Source organism: Engystomops pustulosus, chromosome 11 (genome assembly GCF_040894005.1).
Source record: "Engystomops pustulosus chromosome 11, aEngPut4.maternal, whole genome shotgun sequence".
In the NCBI taxonomy this organism is placed as follows: domain Eukaryota; kingdom Metazoa; phylum Chordata; class Amphibia; order Anura; family Leptodactylidae; genus Engystomops; species Engystomops pustulosus.
In genome coordinates this window covers 11,094,283-11,113,418 of record NC_092421.1, presented here as the reverse complement: position 1 = coordinate 11,113,418, position 19,136 = coordinate 11,094,283, and the positions used below count along the sequence as shown (strand labels likewise).

The following is a 19,136-nucleotide window of genomic DNA, read 5'->3' as shown; positions in this document are numbered from 1 at the left end:
AATGCAAATGTCCGCATAAATAACTGCAACTCAATTAGAGACATAGGGGCAGATTAACTTTCCCGGTCCATTCACGATCCAGCGGCGCGTTCTGTGTGGAGGATTCGGGTCTTCCGGCGATTCACAAAGGTAGTTTCTCCTACGTCCACCAGGTGTCACTGCTGCGCTGAAGTTCATCGGAATGCACTGAACTTCACCAAGCCGGGCCGAGTGCAGGTAAGCGCGTGTCCAGCGACACTTTTTTTAAAAAAAATGTGGCGTTTTTTTCGAATCCGTCAGGTTTTCGTACGGCCACGGTCGCGTGCATGCTGGCGCCAATGCACCACAATCTGATCACGTGCGCCAAAAACCCGGGGCAATTCAGGAAAAATCGCCGCAAAACGGCAAAATTCGGGTAACCCGCCGTAAAAAACGCGATTCGGGCCCTTAGTAAATGACCCCCATAAAGAGACCAAAAATGCACAATATAAATTCATACAAATAGCCAAACAAAAAACATATCTCCATCAACCTGATACTTGTCAAAATTTCTTATCCCCTGTACTTGATCGTTGTCAAGTGTTTTTCGGCAATTATTTTTCTGCTCCACCCGGGTCAGACGCTGAGACCAGTCTTCTGCGCTAAAGCCTCCTCCTGCAGTCACACCATTTCTTCTCAAAATCAGCAAGAGAACTGCACTCCACCCCTTGGGAATTAATTTGCCCGCATGCGGAGGGGTATATTAGATTTTTTTTAAAGACCGGGGAAGCCAGTCAGCAAGCCGGCCAAGCAAAAGATGGTCATACAACAAAGGAAAAAAAATCAAAACGCAGCTTAAGTTGTTGCCCTTTGAGCCACTCAAAAACGTACCCAAAAAAAAACTGGAAAAATTAGACATCAAGAAGAGTAAACAAAAATCAAAAAATATACCTCCTCCACTAAAATTTGTGTCTCCTTGTGAGAAAATTTCGGCTTTTTTTTGGCGAGGCCCATAGTCATCGCCCATGTCTGCAGAAACCTCATATTCAACGGAAACATGGGGGGGATGGCAGATTGCAGATCTGCTGGTAGAAGGGACAACACGGGTGCTAGCGCCTGCCTGCTCATACTCCTGGGGGAAATCAGTATGGATATAAATCCATACATTAAGCACTGGCATCAACTGGGGAAGTCGACGGCAGATCTGTGCTCCTAGACAAGCGTCCTGGGTTGACAGATACCGCCTGATGCACAAAGGGCACAAATTCGCACTTCGAATTTTTGTCGCACCCAGATTGCACCAGATTATTGAAGACCCTGCACCACTTTTGATGAATCTGGCGCCCCCTGCACACTCCACAGGCAAACTGCACATAGTACACTAGTTTCGATAAATGTGTCTCATACAATGATCTCATTTACATTTTTATTCTGTGCCGTAGAATATATACAATTTATGAAATAAGATAAAATACTGATATATTCCTCATGTCGGGATCACATAGGACACGCCATGACCGTAACATTTAACAAATTGTGTGTAGTGTGGATCTAAAGTCCACAATTGAAACACAAGTAAACAAAACCACAGAGGAACAATCACTTCGATTTTTTTTCCTCTGTATCGTCAAATTATAAGTAAACTGAGTCACATCCTGATTTGTCCTTAACTCCAGGTGATGAGATTGTGAAGAGCTTTGCTCAGAGTTTATTGATTTCTTGGTCCTTTCTATTCCTTCTGACCAAAAGTCACTAAATGACATACAGGCAGTCCCCGAGTTACGTACAAGATAGGGTCCGGAGGTTTGTTCTTAAGTTGAATTTGTATGTAAGTCGGAACTGTATATTTTATCATTGTAGATCCAGACGAAAAAAATTTTGGTCCCAGCGACAATTGGAGTTTAAACATTTTTTGCTGTAATGGGACCAAGGATTATCAATAAAGCTTCATTACAGGCACCTTACAGCTGATCATTGCAGTCTGGGACTATAGTCTGGGACAGAGAGGTCACAGGGGGCAGAGGGGTCTGTCTGTAACTATGGGTTGTCTGTAAGTCGGATGTCCTTAAGTAGGGGACCGTCTGTATTGATGTTTTTTTCCCTATTACCTACATATTTCATCTTCTCATATACGCCACATATGGCATATGGTCTTCACTGCAGAGCATCTCCCCACCCCATAGCACATACACAATGCAGAACATCTCAAGCCTTATCCGCAACGAAGAAAGTGCTTTTCATAGTCTTAGTTGGACAAAGACGCAGGTCCATCAAGTCCAACCTATAAACCTACAACCTCGAGTAACAGAATGGACCTAGGTTATTAAGGAAACCTCCTCAGGGGGGCCTCATTTTGGTTTTACAGTCATCCCTTGTCACATAGCAGGAGAAGAGATGTGATATAGTGTAACTTTTTAAAACCTTCTCTAATCACGGTTTTGCGTGCGTCTTCAAATGCATCGTCAGCAGCGTCTTCTGAACAAAACGTTTCCCACAGGCAGGGCAAGCGAAAGGCTTCTCCCTGATGTGAATTTTCTGGTGTGTAATCAGATGAGACTTGCTATTAAACCTTTTCTTGCAGTCCAAACATGAGACAGATTTTATTCCGCTGTGGACCTTCTGATGCTTTGCACGGTCCGAGTTGGTGGAAAAACGTTTACCACACTCAGGGCAAGGATAGGGTTTCTCTCCGGTGTGAATTCTCCGATGGACGATGAGGCTCGCGCTACAGTTGAAACTCTTCCCGCATATGTTGCAGGAGTACGGCCTCTCTCCTGTGTGTATCCTGCGGTGCACCGTTAGATGAGCGTTACGGTTGAAACACTTTCCACAATCCGAACAGGAAAAAGGCCTCTCTCCGGTATGAACCCGCTGATGGAGTGTAAGGTGGGCGCTGCAACTGAAACATTTGCCGCATTCCTGACACGGATAAACTTTCATCCCCTTGTGAATGCGTTGATGGACGTCGAAGAGGGACCTCGTTCTAAAGCAGTCCCCACATTTTGTGCATTCAAAAAGTTGCGAAGCCTTATGTCCTAAGAACTCTGAGCTGTCTAGAGGACTCTGATCCTCAAAGATATAGTATGCCTGGGCCGAGGCATGGCTGGCTTGGTTTATAGGCTTAAATCGCGTCTTTGAGTTATTTACAGGTATATAAATGTTGGTATTGATGAGCTCCCCTGCTCCCAATGAAGATGGCCCCTCTTTAATAAGAGAGGGTGGGTACTGCAGGGGATCCCTAGAGGCATAAATATTAAAGTCTAGAAGATGCTCTCCTCCCCAGGACTCAGGTTCCTCCTTGATGTATGGAGAGGAGTATTGTTGGATATGTTCTGTGGATGTATACATTTCTTGGTCTGTGAGGAAGCTTTCATCAGATAGTTCCTCCTTAATCAGCATGGACTTATAATGTATAAGATCTGAAGGTGTATACATTTCGGATTGTAGCAGACTCTCATCTTCGGATGACACTGGCTCTTCTTTAATCTGTATAGATGGATATTGTAAATGGTCTGAAGGCGTATTAGGTGTCCAGATCTTTGAGTCTCTGAGGTTTGCAGCATCATCTAGGACTGGTTGTCCATCAGCTAACTGATATTCAGACATTACATTGTTTGTTAAATCTGTTGGAGGAAAACAAATTAGGTAAATTATCTACAATTATACTGTGTACAAGCTGATCATGCTGGAGGTAGTAAAACCTCTTACCTGGAGAAGTAGAGGAGTGGCGTCCCTCCGTTATAACGTCCTTGTAGAGGTCCTTGTGTCCTTCTATGAAGTCCCACTCCTCCATGGAGAAATAAACGCTGACATCCTCATAACGTAAAGGGACCTGGCACACACAATGACACAATTGTCATCCATGTGGCTGCCTTAAAGAGAACCTGTCAGTGAAACTTACCCAAACTAACCAGATCTCTGAAAACTGCTATTATACAGTAGTACAACTATCTCTATGTGGTTCCTCCTCATCCCGGTAAAGTTCCACAGTCTGTTCATAAAGTTGACTCACCATCTATGCAAGTGACCCCCAAAGTGAGTTCAATGATTGGATAAGATCTATTATTGGGTCTGCCCCAGTTTTCTGTAAGAATGTGCAAACTGCCTGCACATGTGTTTATAAAGTGTCTGCGCCAGTTCGAAGGTGAATTTGCGCCGACCTCCGGGCAGCAGCGACACCTGCTGGATATCGGGCGCAAGGACCTTAGTGAATCCCGGCAGACCCGAATCAGCGTCGGGCAACGCGACGCAGGATGGCGACTGGACCGGGTAAGTAAGATGTCAGCTGACTTATTTTCCATGAGAAAGATATTGCTCCAGTATAGGATTATGTCCTATTGGAATTAAATCCTTAAACACTTTGTGATTGAACATGCCTGATCCCCCATCAAAATGATTTGCCCATCATTGAATCGGGACACACACCAGTTTGTGGTAGATCATAAAAAATTTTCTGGGATCCACAGATTTTAATCAAGAAGTATGGGGGTCATTTATTAAGGGCCCGATTCGCGTTTTCCCGACGTGTTACCCGAATATTTCCGTTTTGCGCCGCTTGTACTTAAATTGCCCCGGGATTTTGGCGCACGCGATCGGATTGTGGCGCATCGGCGCTGGCATGCGCGCGACGGAAATCGGGGGGCGTGGCCGAACGAAAACCCGACGTATTCGGAAAAACCGCTGCATTTAAAAACCGAAAATGTGTCGCATAAGGACCGCTTACCTTCACCTGGTCCAGCTCGGTGCATTCCGGCGCGATGAGTTTACTTTCAGCGCAGCAGCGCCACCTGGTGGACGGCGGAAGAACTACCTTATTAAATCCCGGCCGGACCCGAATCCAGAGCGGAGAAGCCGCCGCTGGAACGCGAATGGACCGGGTAAGTAAATTTGCCCCTATGTGCATTGTTTATGTGCATTACGTGCATTTTTTACGTGCATTGTTTATGTGCATTACGTGCATTGTTTATGTGCATTACGTGCATTGTTGATGTGCATTACGTGCATTGTTGATGTGCATTACGTGCATTGTTGATGTGCATTACGTGCATTGTTGATGTGCATTACGTGCATTGTTGATGTGCATTACGTGCATTGTTGATGTGCATTACGTGCATTGTTGATGTGCATTACGTGCATTGTTGATGTGCATTACGTGCATTGTTGATGTGCATTACGTGCATTGTTGATGTGCATTACGTGCATTGTTGATGTGCATTACGTGCATTGTTGATGTGCATTACGTGCATTGTTGATGTGCATTACGTGCATTGTTGATGTGCATTACGTGCATTGTTGATGTGCATTACGTGCATTGTTGATGTGCATTACGTGCATTGTTGATGTGCATTACGTGCATTGTTGATGTGCATTACGTGCATTGTTGATGTGCATTACGTGCATTGTTGATGTGCATTACGTGCATTGTTGATGTGCATTACGTGCATTGTTGATGTGCATTACGTGCATTGTTGATGTGCATTACGTGCATTGTTGATGTGCATTACGTGCATTGTTGATGTGCATTACGTGCATTGTTGATGTGCATTACGTGCATTGTTGATGTGCATTACGTGCATTGTTGATGTGCATTACGTGCATTGTTGATGTGCATTACGTGCATTGTTGATGTGCATTACGTGCATTGTTGATGTGCATTACGTGCATTGTTGATGTGCATTACGTGCATTGTTGATGTGCATTACGTGCATTGTTGATGTGCATTACGTGCATTGTTGATGTGCATTACGTGCATTGTTGATGTGCATTACGTGCATTGGTTATGTGCATTACGTGCATTGTTGCTTTATAACATCTCGCCATTCCCAGCAGCGCTCACCTCTCCAGTCAGGAGCTCCAGGATCTTGTTGGTGAGCTCCAGGATCCTCCATTCGTTGTTGCTCTTGACCCGGGTCTTGCTCCATCGTTCTGATTCACTAAAACAGCTGTTGGGCATCACATACTTTCCAGATTTCTTCTTCACTACTGCATAATCCTGTTTATAGAATAGGACATTGATAGATCACTACATACATTCCCAAAATCCATCATCTGATCGCATGTAACCCAAACCCCATAATCTCTCACCTCTCCAGTCAAAATAAAAATGATCTCAAGAGTGAGGTTCAGTATTCTGTTGGTGAGGTGGCCCCTGTTCTCGTCCATCCTCTGTGGATATGTCAGACGATGTCCACCAGACTGTGCTTCCGGGACATAGGATTCACTTCTCTATAATGAAAATATAACTTATTCCATCATTATGGCCATCAAATACACTGATCTGAGGCAGTGTCGGACCACCAGGGAAAACCAGGGCCGACTCTTATTCATATCCCAAGGAAATAGACTCTAGCAGTCTCCAAATTTGGTTCTTTTCTGCTGAACCTCTGGGGGTTAGTGTTGGGTTGAACCAGGGCCACTGGAGAATCGTTCAGTACTCTAGTGCAGTGTTCCCCAAACGACGGTCCGCGACCCAAGACCAGGCCGTGTAACACCTGGTACCAGGCCACGGCAACCCGTGTAAAAACCAAAAAATACTCACCTTCCCTGTTCCCCTGCAGCAGTCTTCTCTTCCTTAATTTCCACAGTAATGCACTGCTTTATTGACAGCGAGCATCAGGGGCGGACTGGGAATTTAAAGTGGTCCTGGAAGAAACTGTAAAAGTGGCCCCAGTCTGTGGGCGGAGTCAAAACACGTAGGCGTGGCCGTGTGATGTGGGTGGAGTTACTAAACTCCACACAAACCGTTTATTGATGGTCTAAATCAACATGTACAGCGCAGAGAAAGACTCATATATATGTTTCCCGTATACAGGAGTAAAGCCTCTTTTTTAAAAGGACACAACTTAATACTGACTACTACAATACCTTCTCCGATAAACAAGAATATAGCTACTATAATACTGCCCCCTATGTACCGGAATATAACTACTATACTACTGCCCCCTATGTACAGGAATATAACTACTACAATACTGCCCCCTATGTACAGGAATATAACTACTATAATACTGCCCCCTATGTACAGGAATATAACTACTATACTACTGCCCCCTATGTACAAGAATATAACTACTATAATACTGCCCCCTATGTACAAGAATATAACTACTGTCATACTGCCCCCTATGCACAAGAATATAACTACTATAATACTGCCCCCTATGTACAAGAATATAACTACTATAATACTGTCCCCTATGTACAAGAATATAACTACTATAATACTGTCCCCTATGTACAAGAATATAACTACTATACTACTGTCCCCTATGTACAAGAATATAACTACTATAATACTGCCTCCTATGTACAGGAATATAACTACTATAATACTGCCCCCTATGCACAAGAATATAACTACTATACTACTGCCCCCTATGTACAGGAATATAACTACTATAATACTGCCCCCTATGCACAAGAATATAACTACTATAATACTGCCCCCTATGTACAGGAATATAACTACTATAATACTGCCCCCTATGTACAGGAATATAACTACTATACTACTGCCCCCTATGTACAAGAATATAACTACTATAATACTGCCCCCTATGTACAAGAATATAACTACTATAATACTGCCCCCTATGTACAAGAATATAACTACTATAATACTGCCCCCTATGTACAGGAATATAACTACTATAATACTGCCCCCTATGTACAGGAATATAACTACTATACTACTGCCCCCTATGTACAGGAATATAACTACTATACTACTGCCCCCTATGTACAAGAATATAACTACTATAATACTGCCCCCTATGTACAGGAATATAACTACTATAATACTGCCCCCTATGTACAGGAATATAACTACTATAATACTGCCCCCTATGTACAGGAATATAACTACTATACTACTGCCCCCTATGTACAAGAATATAACTACTATAATACTGCCCCCTATGTACAGGAATATAACTACTATAATACTGCCCCCTATGTACAGGAATATAACTACTATAATACTGCCCCCTATGTACAAGAATATAACTACTATAATACTGCCCCCTATGTACAGGAATATAACTACTATAATACTGCCCCCTATGTACAGGAATATAACTACTATAATACTGCCCCCTATGTACAGGAATATAACTACTATAATACTGCCCCCTATGTACAGGAATATAACTACTATACTACTGCCCCCTATGTACAAGAATATAACTACTATAATACTGCCCCCTATGTACAGGAATATAACTACTATAATACTGCCCCCTATGTACAGGAATATAACTACTATAATACTGCCCCCTATGTACAGGAATATAACTACTATAATACTGCCCCCTATGTACAGGAATATAACTACTATAATACAGCCCCCTATGTACAGGAATATAACTACTATAATACTGCCCCCTATGTACAGGAATATAACTACTATAATACTGCCCCCTATGTACAGGAATATAACTACTATAATACTGCCCCCTATGTACAAGAATATAACTACTATAATACAGCCCCCTATGTACAGGAATATAACTACTATAATACTGCCCCCTATGTACAGGAATATAACTACTATAATACTGCCCCCTATGTACAAGAATATAACTACTATAATACTGCCCCCTATGTACAGGAATATAACTACTATAATACTGCCCCCTATGTACAAGAGTATAACTACTATAATACTGCCCCCTATGTACAGGAATATAACTACTATAATACTGCCCCCTATGTACAGGAATATAACTACTATAATACTGCCCCCTATGTACAGGAATATAACTACTATAATACTGCCCCCTATGTACAAGAATATAACTACTATAATACTGCCCCCTATGTACAGGAATATAACTACTATAATACTGCCCCCTATGTACAGGAATATAACTACTATAATACTGCCCCCCTATGTACAGGAATATAACTACTATAATACTGCCCCCCTATGTACAGGAATATAACTACTATAATACAGCCCCCTATGTTCAGGAATATAACTACTATAATACTGTCCCCTATGTGCAAGAATATAACTACTATAATACTGCCCCCTATGTGCAAGAATATAACTACTATAATACTGCCTCCTATGTACAAGAATATAACTACTATAATACTGCCCTCTATGTACAAGAATATAACTACTATAATACTGCCCCCTATGTACAAGAATATAACTACTATAGTACTGCCCCCTATGTACAAGAATATTACTACTATAATACTGCCTCCTATGTACAAGAATATAACTACTATAATACTGTCCCCTATGTACAGGAATATAACTACTATAATACTGCCTCCTATGTACAGGAATATAACTACTATAATACTGCCCCCTATGTACAAGAATATAACTACTATAATACTGCCCCCTATGTACAGGAATATAACTACTATAATACTGCCCCCTATGTACAGGAATATAACTACTATAATACTGCCCCCTATGTACAGGAATATAACTCCTATAATACTGCTCCCTATGTACAGGAATATAACTACTATAATACTGCCCCCTATGTACAAGAATATAACTACTATAATACTGCCCCCTATGTACAAGAATATAACTACTATAATACTGTCCCCTATGTACAGGAATATAACTACTATAATACTGCCCCCTATGTACAAGAATATAACTACTATAATACTGCCCCCTATGTACAAGAATATAACTACTATAATACTGCCCCCTATGTACAAGAATATAACTACTATAATACTGCCCCCTATGTACAAGAATATAACTACTATAATACTGCTCCCTATGTACCAGAATATAACTACTATAATACTGCCCCCTATGTACAGGAATATAACTACTATAATACTGCCCCCTATGTACAGGAATATAACTACTATAATACTGCCCCCTATGTACAAGAATATAACTACTATAATACTGCCCCCTATGTACAAGAATATAACTACTATAATACTGCCCCCTATGTACAAGAATATAACTACTATAATACTGCCCCCTATGTACAAGAATATAACTACTATAATACTGCCCCCTATGTACAAGAATATAACTACTATAATACTGCCCCCTATGTACAAGAATATAACTACTATAATACTGCCCCCTATGTACAAGAATATAACTACTATAATACATCCCCCCAGTATACGTCCATCCAGTCCCCCCAGTATATAGCCAGCCAGTCCCCCCCAGTATACAGCCAGCCAGTCTCCCAGTATATAGCCAGCCAGGCCCCTTCCCCCATACACACCCAGCCCTCCCCCGTATACAGCCACCCCTGGACCGACTGCTTCAAGTAGAGGAGCTGCAGGGGAGCGTCGGAAAGGTGAGTACATGGTTATTTAGTTTTCCATAGGCCTCAGACACTATGACAGGACATTACCTGCGCTGGGGGAGGACATGTCTACACTATGACAGGACATTACCTGCGCTGGGGGAGGACATGTCTACACTATGACAGGACATTACCTGCGCTGGAGGAGGACATGTCTACACTATGACAGGACATTACCTGCGCTGGGGGAGGACATGTCTACACTATGACAGGACATTACCTGCGCTGGGGGAGGACATGTCTACACTATGACAGGACATTACCTGCGCTGGGGGAGGACATGTCTACACTATGACAGGACATTACCTGTGCTGGGGGAGGACGTGTCTACACTATGACAGGACATTACCTGCGCTGGGGGAGGACATGTCTACACTATGACAGGACATTACCTGCGCTGGGGGAGGACATGTCTACACTATGACAGGACATTACCTGCGCTGGGGGAGGACATGTCTACACTATGACAGGACATTACCTGCGCTGGAGGAGGACATTACCTGCGCTGGAGGAGGACATGTCTACACTATGACAGGACATTACCTGCGCTGGGGGAGGACATGTCTACACTATGACAGGACATTACCTGCGCTGGGGGAGGACATGTCTACACTATGACAGGACATTACCTGCGCTGGAGGAGGACATGTCTACACTATGACAGGACATTACCTGCGCTGGAGGAGGACATGTCTACACTATGACAGGACATTACCTGCGCTGGAGGAGGACGTGTCTACACTATGACAGGACATTACCTGCGCTGGGGGAGGACATGTCTACACTATGACAGGACATTACCTGCGCTGGGGGAGGACATGTCTACACTATGACAGGACATTACCTGCGCTGGGGGAGGACATGTCTACACTATGACAGGACATTACCTGCGCTGGGGGAGGACATGTCTACACTATGACAGGACATTACCTGCGCTGGGGGAGGACATGTCTACACTATGACAGGACATTACCTGCGCTGGGGGAGGACATGTCTACACTATGACAGGACATTACCTGCGCTGGGGGAGGACGTGTCTACACTATGACAGGACATTACCTGCGCTGGGGGAGGACATGTCTACACTATGACAGGACATTACCTGCGCTGGGGGAGGACATGTCTACACTATGACAGGACATTACCTGCGCTGGGGGAGGACATGTCTACACTATGACAGGACATTACCTGCGCTGGGGGAGGACATGTCTACACTATGACAGGACATTACCTGCGCTGGGGGAGGACATGTCTACACTATGACAGGACATTACCTGTGCTGGAGGAGGACATGTCTACACTATGACAGGACATTACCTGCGCTGGGGGAGGACATGTCTACACTATGACAGGACATTACCTGCGCTGGGGGAGGACATGTCTACACTATGACAGGACATTACCTGCGCTGGGGGAGGACATGTCTACACTATGACAGGACATTACCTGCGCTGGGGGAGGACATGTCTACACTATGACAGGACATTACCTGTGCTGGAGGAGGACATGTCTACACTATGACAGGACATTACCTGCGCTGGGGGAGGACATGTCTACACTATGACAGGACATTACCTGCGCTGGGGGAGGACATGTCTACACTATGACAGGACATTACCTGCGCTGGGGGAGGACATGTCTACACTATGACAGGACATTACCTGCGCTGGGGGAGGACATGTCTACACTATGACAGGACATTACCTGCGCTGGAGGAGGACATGTCTACACTATGACAGGACATTACCTGCGCTGGAGGAGGACATGTCTACACTACACAGGACATTACCTGCGCTGGGGGAGGACATGTCTACACTATGACAGGACATTACCTGCGCTGGAGGAGGACATGTCTACACTACACAGGACATTACCTGCGCTGGGGGAGGACATGTCTACACTATGACAGGACATTACCTGCGCTGGAGGAGGACATGTCTACACTACACAGGACATTACCTGCGCTGGGGGAGGACATGTCTACACTATGACAGGACATTACCTGCGCTGGGGGAGGACATGTCTACACTATGACAGGACATTACCTGCGCTGGGGGAGGACATGTCTACACTATGACAGGACATTACCTGCGCTGGGGGAGGACATGTCTACACTATGACAGGACATTACCTGCGCTGGGGGAGGACATGTCTACACTATGACAGGACATTACCTGTGCTGGAGGAGGACATGTCTACACTATGACAGGACATTACCTGTGCTGGAGGAGGACATGTCTACACTATGACAGGACATTACCTGCGCTGGAGGAGGACATGTCTACACTATGACAGGACATTACCTGCGCTGGAGGAGGACATGTCTACACTACACAGGACATTACCTGCGCTGGGGGAGGACATGTCTACACTATGACAGGACATTACCTGCGCTGGGGGAGGACATGTCTACACTATGACAGGACATTACCTGCGCTGGGGGAGGACATGTCTACACTATGACAGGACATTACCTGCGCTGGGGGAGGACATGTCTACACTATGACAGGACATTACCTGCGCTGGGGGAGGACATGTCTACACTATGACAGGACATTACCTGCGCTGGGGGAGGACATGTCTACACTATGACAGGACATTACCTGCGCTGGGGGAGGACATGTCTACACTATGACAGGACATTACCTGCGCTGGGGGAGGACATGTCTACACTATGACAGGACATTACCTGCGCTGGGGGAGGACATGTCTACACTATGACAGGACATTACCTGCGCTGGGGGAGGACGTGTCTACACTATGACAGGACATTACCTGCGCTGGGGGAGGACATTACCTGCGCTGGGGGAGGACGTGTCTACACTATGACAGGACATTACCTGCGCTGGGGGAGGACGTGTCTACACTATGACAGGACATTACCTGCGCTGGGGGAGGACATGTCTACACTATGACAGGACATTACCTGCGCTGGCGGAGGACATGTCTACACTATGACAGGACATTACCTGCGCTGGGGGAGGACATGTCTACACTATGACAGGACATTACCTGCGCTGGGGGAGGACATGTCTACACTACACAGGACATTACCTGCGCTGGGGGAGGACATGTCTACACTATGACAGGACATTACCTGCGCTGGGGGAGGACATGTCTACACTATGACAGGACATTACCTGCACTGGGGGAGGACATGTCTACACTATGACAGGACATTACCTGCGCTGGGGGAGGACGTGTCTACACTATGACAGGACATTACCTGCACTGGGGGAGGACATGTCTACACTATGACAGGACATTACCTGCGCTGGGGGAGGACATGTCTACACTATGACAGGACATTACCTGCGCTGGGGGAGGACATGTCTACACTATGACAGGACATTACCTGCGCTGGGGGAGGACATGTCTACACTATGACAGGACATTACCTGCGCTGGAGGAGGACATGTCTACACTATGACAGGACATTACCTGCGCTGGGGGAGGACATTACCTGCGCTGGGGGAGGACATGTCTACACTATGACAGGACATTACCTGCGCTGGGGGAGGACGTGTCTACACTATGACAGGACATTACCTGCGCTGGGGGAGGACGTGTCTACACTATGACAGGACATTACCTGCGCTGGGGGAGGACGTGTCTACACTATGACAGGACATTACCTGCGCTGGGGGAGGACATGTCTACACTATGACAGGACATTACCTGCGCTGGGGGAGGACGTGTCTACACTATGACAGGACATTACCTGCGCTGGGGGAGGACATGTCTACACTATGACAGGACATTACCTGCGCTGGGGGAGGACATGTCTACACTATGACAGGACATTACCTGCGCTGGAGGAGGACATGTCTACACTATGACAGGACATTACCTGCGCTGGGGGAGGACATGTCTACACTATGACAGGACATTACCTGCGCTGGGGGAGGACATGTCTACACTATGACAGGACATTACCTGCGCTGGGGGAGGACATGTCTACACTATGACAGGACATTACCTGCGCTGGGGGAGGACATTACCTGCGCTGGGGGAGGACATGTCTACACTATGACAGGACATTACCTGCGCTGGGGGAGGACATTTCCTGCGCTGGGGGAGGACATTACCTGCGCTGGAGGAGGACATGTCTACACTATGACAGGACATTACCTGCGCTGGGGGAGGACATGTCTACACTATGACAGGACATTACCTGCGCTGGGGGAGGACATGTCTACACTATGACAGGACATTACCTGCGCTGGAGGAGGACATGTCTACACTATGACAGGACATTACCTGCGCTGGGGGAGGACATGTCTACACTATGACAGGACATTACCTGCGCTGGGGGAGGACATGTCTACACTATGACAGGACATTACCTGCGCTGGGGGAGGACATGTCTACACTATGACAGGACATTACCTGCGCTGGGGGAGGACATGTCTACACTATGACAGGACATTACCTGCGCTGGGGGAGGACATTACCTGCGCTGGGGGAGGACATTACCTGCGCTGGGGGAGGACATGTCTACACTATGACAGGACATTACCTGCGCTGGGGGAGGACATGTCTACACTACACAGGACATTACCTGCGCTGGGGGAGGACATGTCTACACTATGACAGGACATTACCTGCGCTGGAGGAGGACACTACCTGCGCTGGGGGAGGACATTACCTGCGCTGGGGGAGGACATTACCTGCGCTGGGGGAGGACATTACCTGCGCTGGGGGAGGACGTGTCTACACTATGACAGGACATTACCTGCGCTGGGGGAGGACATTACCTGCGCTGGGGGAGGACATGTCTACACTATGACAGGACATTACCTGCGCTGGAGGAGGACATGTCTACACTATGACAGGACATTACCTGCGCTGGGGGAGGACATGTCTACACTATGACAGGACATTACCTGCGCTGGGGGAGGACATGTCTACACTATGACAGGACATTACCTGCGCTGGAGGAGGACATTACCTGCGCTGGGGGAGGACATGTCTACACTATGACAGGACATTACCTGCGCTGGGGGAGGACATGTCTACACTATGACAGGACATTACCTGCGCTGGGGGAGGACATTACCTGCGCTGGGGGAGGACATTACCTGCGCTGGGGGAGGACATTAGCTGCGCTGGGGGAGGACATTACCTGCGCTGGGGGAGGACATGTCTACACTATGACAGGACATTACCTGCGCTGGGGGAGGACATGTCTACACTATGACAGGACATTACCTGTGCTGGAGGAGGACATGTCTACACTATGACAGGACATTACCTGCGCTGGGGGAGGACATGTCTACACTATGACAGGACATTACCTGCGCTGGGGGAGGACATGTCTACACTATGACAGGACATTACCTGCGCTGGGGGAGGACATTAGCTGCGCTGGGGGAGGACATTACCTGCGCTGGGGGAGGACATGTCTACACTATGACAGGACATTACCTGCGCTGGGGGAGGACATGTCTACACTATGACAGGACATTACCTGCGCTGGGGGAGGACATGTCTACACTATGACAGGACATTACCTGCGCTGGGGGAGGACATGTCTACACTATGACAGGACATTACCTGTGCTGGAGGAGGACATGTCTACACTATGACAGGACATTACCTGCGCTGGGGGAGGACATGTCTACACTATGACAGGACATTACCTGCGCTGGGGGAGGACATGTCTACACTATGACAGGACATTACCTGCGCTGGGGGAGGACGTGTCTACACTATGACAGGACATTACCTGCGCTGGGGGAGGACATGTCTACACTATGACAGGACATTACCTGCGCTGGGGGAGGACATGTCTACACTATGACAGGACATTACCTGCGCTGGGGGAGGACATGTCTACACTATGACAGGACATTACCTGCGCTGGGGGAGGACATGTCTACACTATGACAGGACATTACCTGCGCTGGGGGAGGACATGTCTACACTATGACAGGACATTACCTGCGCTGGAGGAGGACATGTCTACACTATGACAGGACATTACCTGCGCTGGGGGAGGACATGTCTACACTACACAGGACATTACCTGCGCTGGGGGAGGACATGTCTACACTATGACAGGACATTACCTGCGCTGGGGGAGGACGTGTCTACACTATGACAGGACATTACCTGCGCTGGGGGAGGACATGTCTACACTATGACAGGACATTACCTGCGCTGGGGGAGGACATGTCTACACTATGACAGGACATTACCTGCGCTGGGGGAGGACATGTCTACACTATGACAGGACATTACCTGCGCTGGGGGAGGACATTACCTGCGCTGGGGGAGGACATTACCTGCGCTGGGGGAGGACATTAGCTGCGCTGGGGGAGGACATTACCTGCGCTGGGGGAGGACATTACCTGCGCTGGGGGAGGACATTACCTGCGCTGGGGGAGGACATTACCTACGCTGGGGGAGGACATGTCTACACTATGACAGGACATTACCTGTGCTGGGGGAGGACATGTCTACACTATGACAGGACATTACCTGCGCTGGGGGAGGACATTACCTGCGCTGGGGGAGGACATTACCTGCGCTGGGGGAGGACATTACCTGCGCTGGGGGAGGACATTACCTGCGCTGGGGGAGGACATTACCTGCGCTGGGGGAGGACATTACCTGCGCTGGGGGAGGACATTACCTGCGCTGGGGGAGGACATTAGCTGCGCTGGGGGAGGACATTACCTGCGCTGGGGGAGGACATTACCTGCGCTGGGGGAGGACATTACCTGCGCTGGGGGAGGACATTACCTGCGCTGGGTTTGGGGGCTGCTCCTTTTCTTCTGTGATTTTGAGAGAAAAGTTTTTTTCCTTCCCTTTCTACTTCCTGTTGCTGCGTTTCACTTCACTTCCAGGTTGTCTGTCCCAAGCCTCTGTCCCACACTGGAGGCTGGAGACTACATCTCCCATCATGCCTAGAAATCGCATCCATTACATGTGGGTGTAAATCTACAGAGACCTCTCCGTGTATTTGTAGGGTCATCCTGGCAGTGCATTGTGGGAGATGGCATCTTTAGCTAAGAACCGGGAGACTGAGCTGGAGACTTATTAACCATTCACACTACTTCAGACCCTGCATCATAACACACACGTCAGCTTCTGCAGAACCTCATAATAAACACGTCAGATGCTGCAGGACTCTAAATACACATCTCATCTGCTGCAGGACCTCATAATAAACACGTCAGTTGCTTCAGAACCTCATAATAAACACGTAAGCTGCTGCAGAACCTCACAAAAAACTCGTCAGCTGCTGCAGAACCCCATAATGCACACGTCAACTGCTACAGAACCTCATAATACACACGTAAGCTGCTTAAATGCCTCATACTACATATTTCAGCTGCTGCAGAACCTCATAATACACACATCAGCTGCGGCAGAACCTCATAATACACATGTCATCTGCAGCAGAACTTCAAAATACAACCTCATAATAAACACCTGAGCTGCTACAGAGCCTCATAATACACAAATCAGCTGCTGCAGAGCCTTATAATACACACGTCAGCTGCTGCAGAACTTCAAAATACACATCTCAGTTGCTACATAATATCATAATACACATATCAGCTGCTGCAGAACCTCATACTACACTCCTCAGCTTCTGCAGAACCTCATAATACACTCCGCAGCTGCTGCAGAACCTCATAATACACTCCGCAGCTGTTGCAGAACCTCATAATTCACACCTCCACTGCTGCAGAACCTCCTAATGCATTCTCAGGTGTTGAAAGATCTCCTTATACACACCTTAGCTGCTGCAAAACATCAAAATACACATCTTAACTACTGAAAAACCTTTTGATATACACCTATGCAGCTTCATGAACTCATAATTCAGATTAGCTGGCTCAGAACGTCACACTACACACTTCAGCTGCCTCAGAACATCAATCACACAACAGACTTCAGCTGCCTCAGAACATCAATCACACAACAGACTTCAGCTGCCTCAGAACATCACACTACACACCACAGCTTCTGCAGAACATCACACTACACACTTCAGTTGTCTCAGAAAATCTCACAACACACTTCCTCTGCCTCAGTACATCACATTACACACTTCAGCTGCCTTAGAACATCTCACAACACACTTCAGCTGCCTCAGAACATCACACTACAGACTTCAGCTGTCTCAGAACATCACATTACACACCTCAGCTGCCTCAGAACATCTCACAGCACACTTCAGCTGCCTCAGAACATCACACTATATATACATCAGCTGCCTTAGAACATCACACTACACACTTCCTCTGCCTCAAAACATCACATTACACACCTCAGCTGCCTCAGAACATCACACAACACACTTCAGCTGCCTCAGAACATCACATTACACACCTCAGCTGACTCAGAACATCACACAGCACATTTGAGCTGCCTCAGAACATCTCACAACACACTTCAGCTGCCTCAGAACATCTCACAGCACACTTCAGCTGCCTCAGAACATCACACTATATATACATCAGCTGCCTTAGAACATCACACTACACACTTCCTCTGCCTCAGAACATCTCACAACACACTTCAGCTGCCTCAGAACATCACACTATATATACATCAGCTGCCTCAGAACATCACACTACACACTTCAGCTGCCTCAGAACATCACACTACACACTTCAGCTGCTTCAGAACATCACATTACACACCTCAGCTGCCTCAGAACATCACATTACACACCTCAGCTGCCTCAGAACATCACATTACACACCTCAGCTGCCTCAGAACATCACATTACACACCTCAGCTGCCTCAGAACATCACATTACACACCTCAGCTGCCTCAGAACATCACACTACACACCACAGCTGCTGCAGAACATCACACTACACACTTCAGCTGCCTCAGAACATCACATT

General features: G+C 46.8%; 1 protein-coding gene across 2 annotated transcripts; it reads right to left on the bottom strand.

Annotated features, from left to right (window-relative positions):
* Nucleotides 1–1,370: 1,370 nt before the first annotated feature.
* Nucleotides 1,371–17,235, bottom strand: LOC140106091 (oocyte zinc finger protein XlCOF7.1-like). Of its 2 annotated transcripts, XM_072130311.1 has the most exons (6): nucleotides 17,013–17,235; nucleotides 6,497–6,610; nucleotides 6,043–6,183; nucleotides 5,795–5,950; nucleotides 3,667–3,790; nucleotides 1,371–3,581 (listed from the first exon to the last, which is right to left on the bottom strand). In XM_072130311.1, the coding sequence occupies exons 3-6, from the start codon at nucleotides 6,118–6,120 to the stop codon at nucleotides 2,389–2,391; spliced, it is 1,551 nt and encodes a 516-aa protein (XP_071986412.1). In that variant the 5' UTR covers nucleotides 6,121–6,183; nucleotides 6,497–6,610; nucleotides 17,013–17,235; the 3' UTR covers nucleotides 1,371–2,388. The 2 variants fall into 2 exon arrangements, with proteins under 2 accessions (XP_071986412.1, XP_071986411.1); XM_072130310.1 differs by lacking the exon at nucleotides 6,497–6,610.
* Between the last annotated feature and the right edge of the window lie 1,901 nt (nucleotides 17,236–19,136).

What these genes read in the sequence shown, in the direction of transcription:
- LOC140106091 (XM_072130311.1), bottom strand. Translation starts at nt 6,120, where the DNA reads ATGGACGAGAACAGGGGCCACCTCACCAACAGAATACTGAACCTCACT. An exon ending in TGGAGCTCCTGACTGGAGAG is followed by an intron (nt 3,791 to 5,794) that starts GTGAGCGCTGCT and finishes TGTGTGTGCCAG; the next exon opens with GTCCCTTTACGTTATGAGGA. An exon ending in CCACTCCTCTACTTCTCCAG is followed by an intron (nt 3,582 to 3,666) that starts GTAAGAGGTTTT and finishes TTCCTCCAACAG; the next exon opens with ATTTAACAAACAATGTAATG.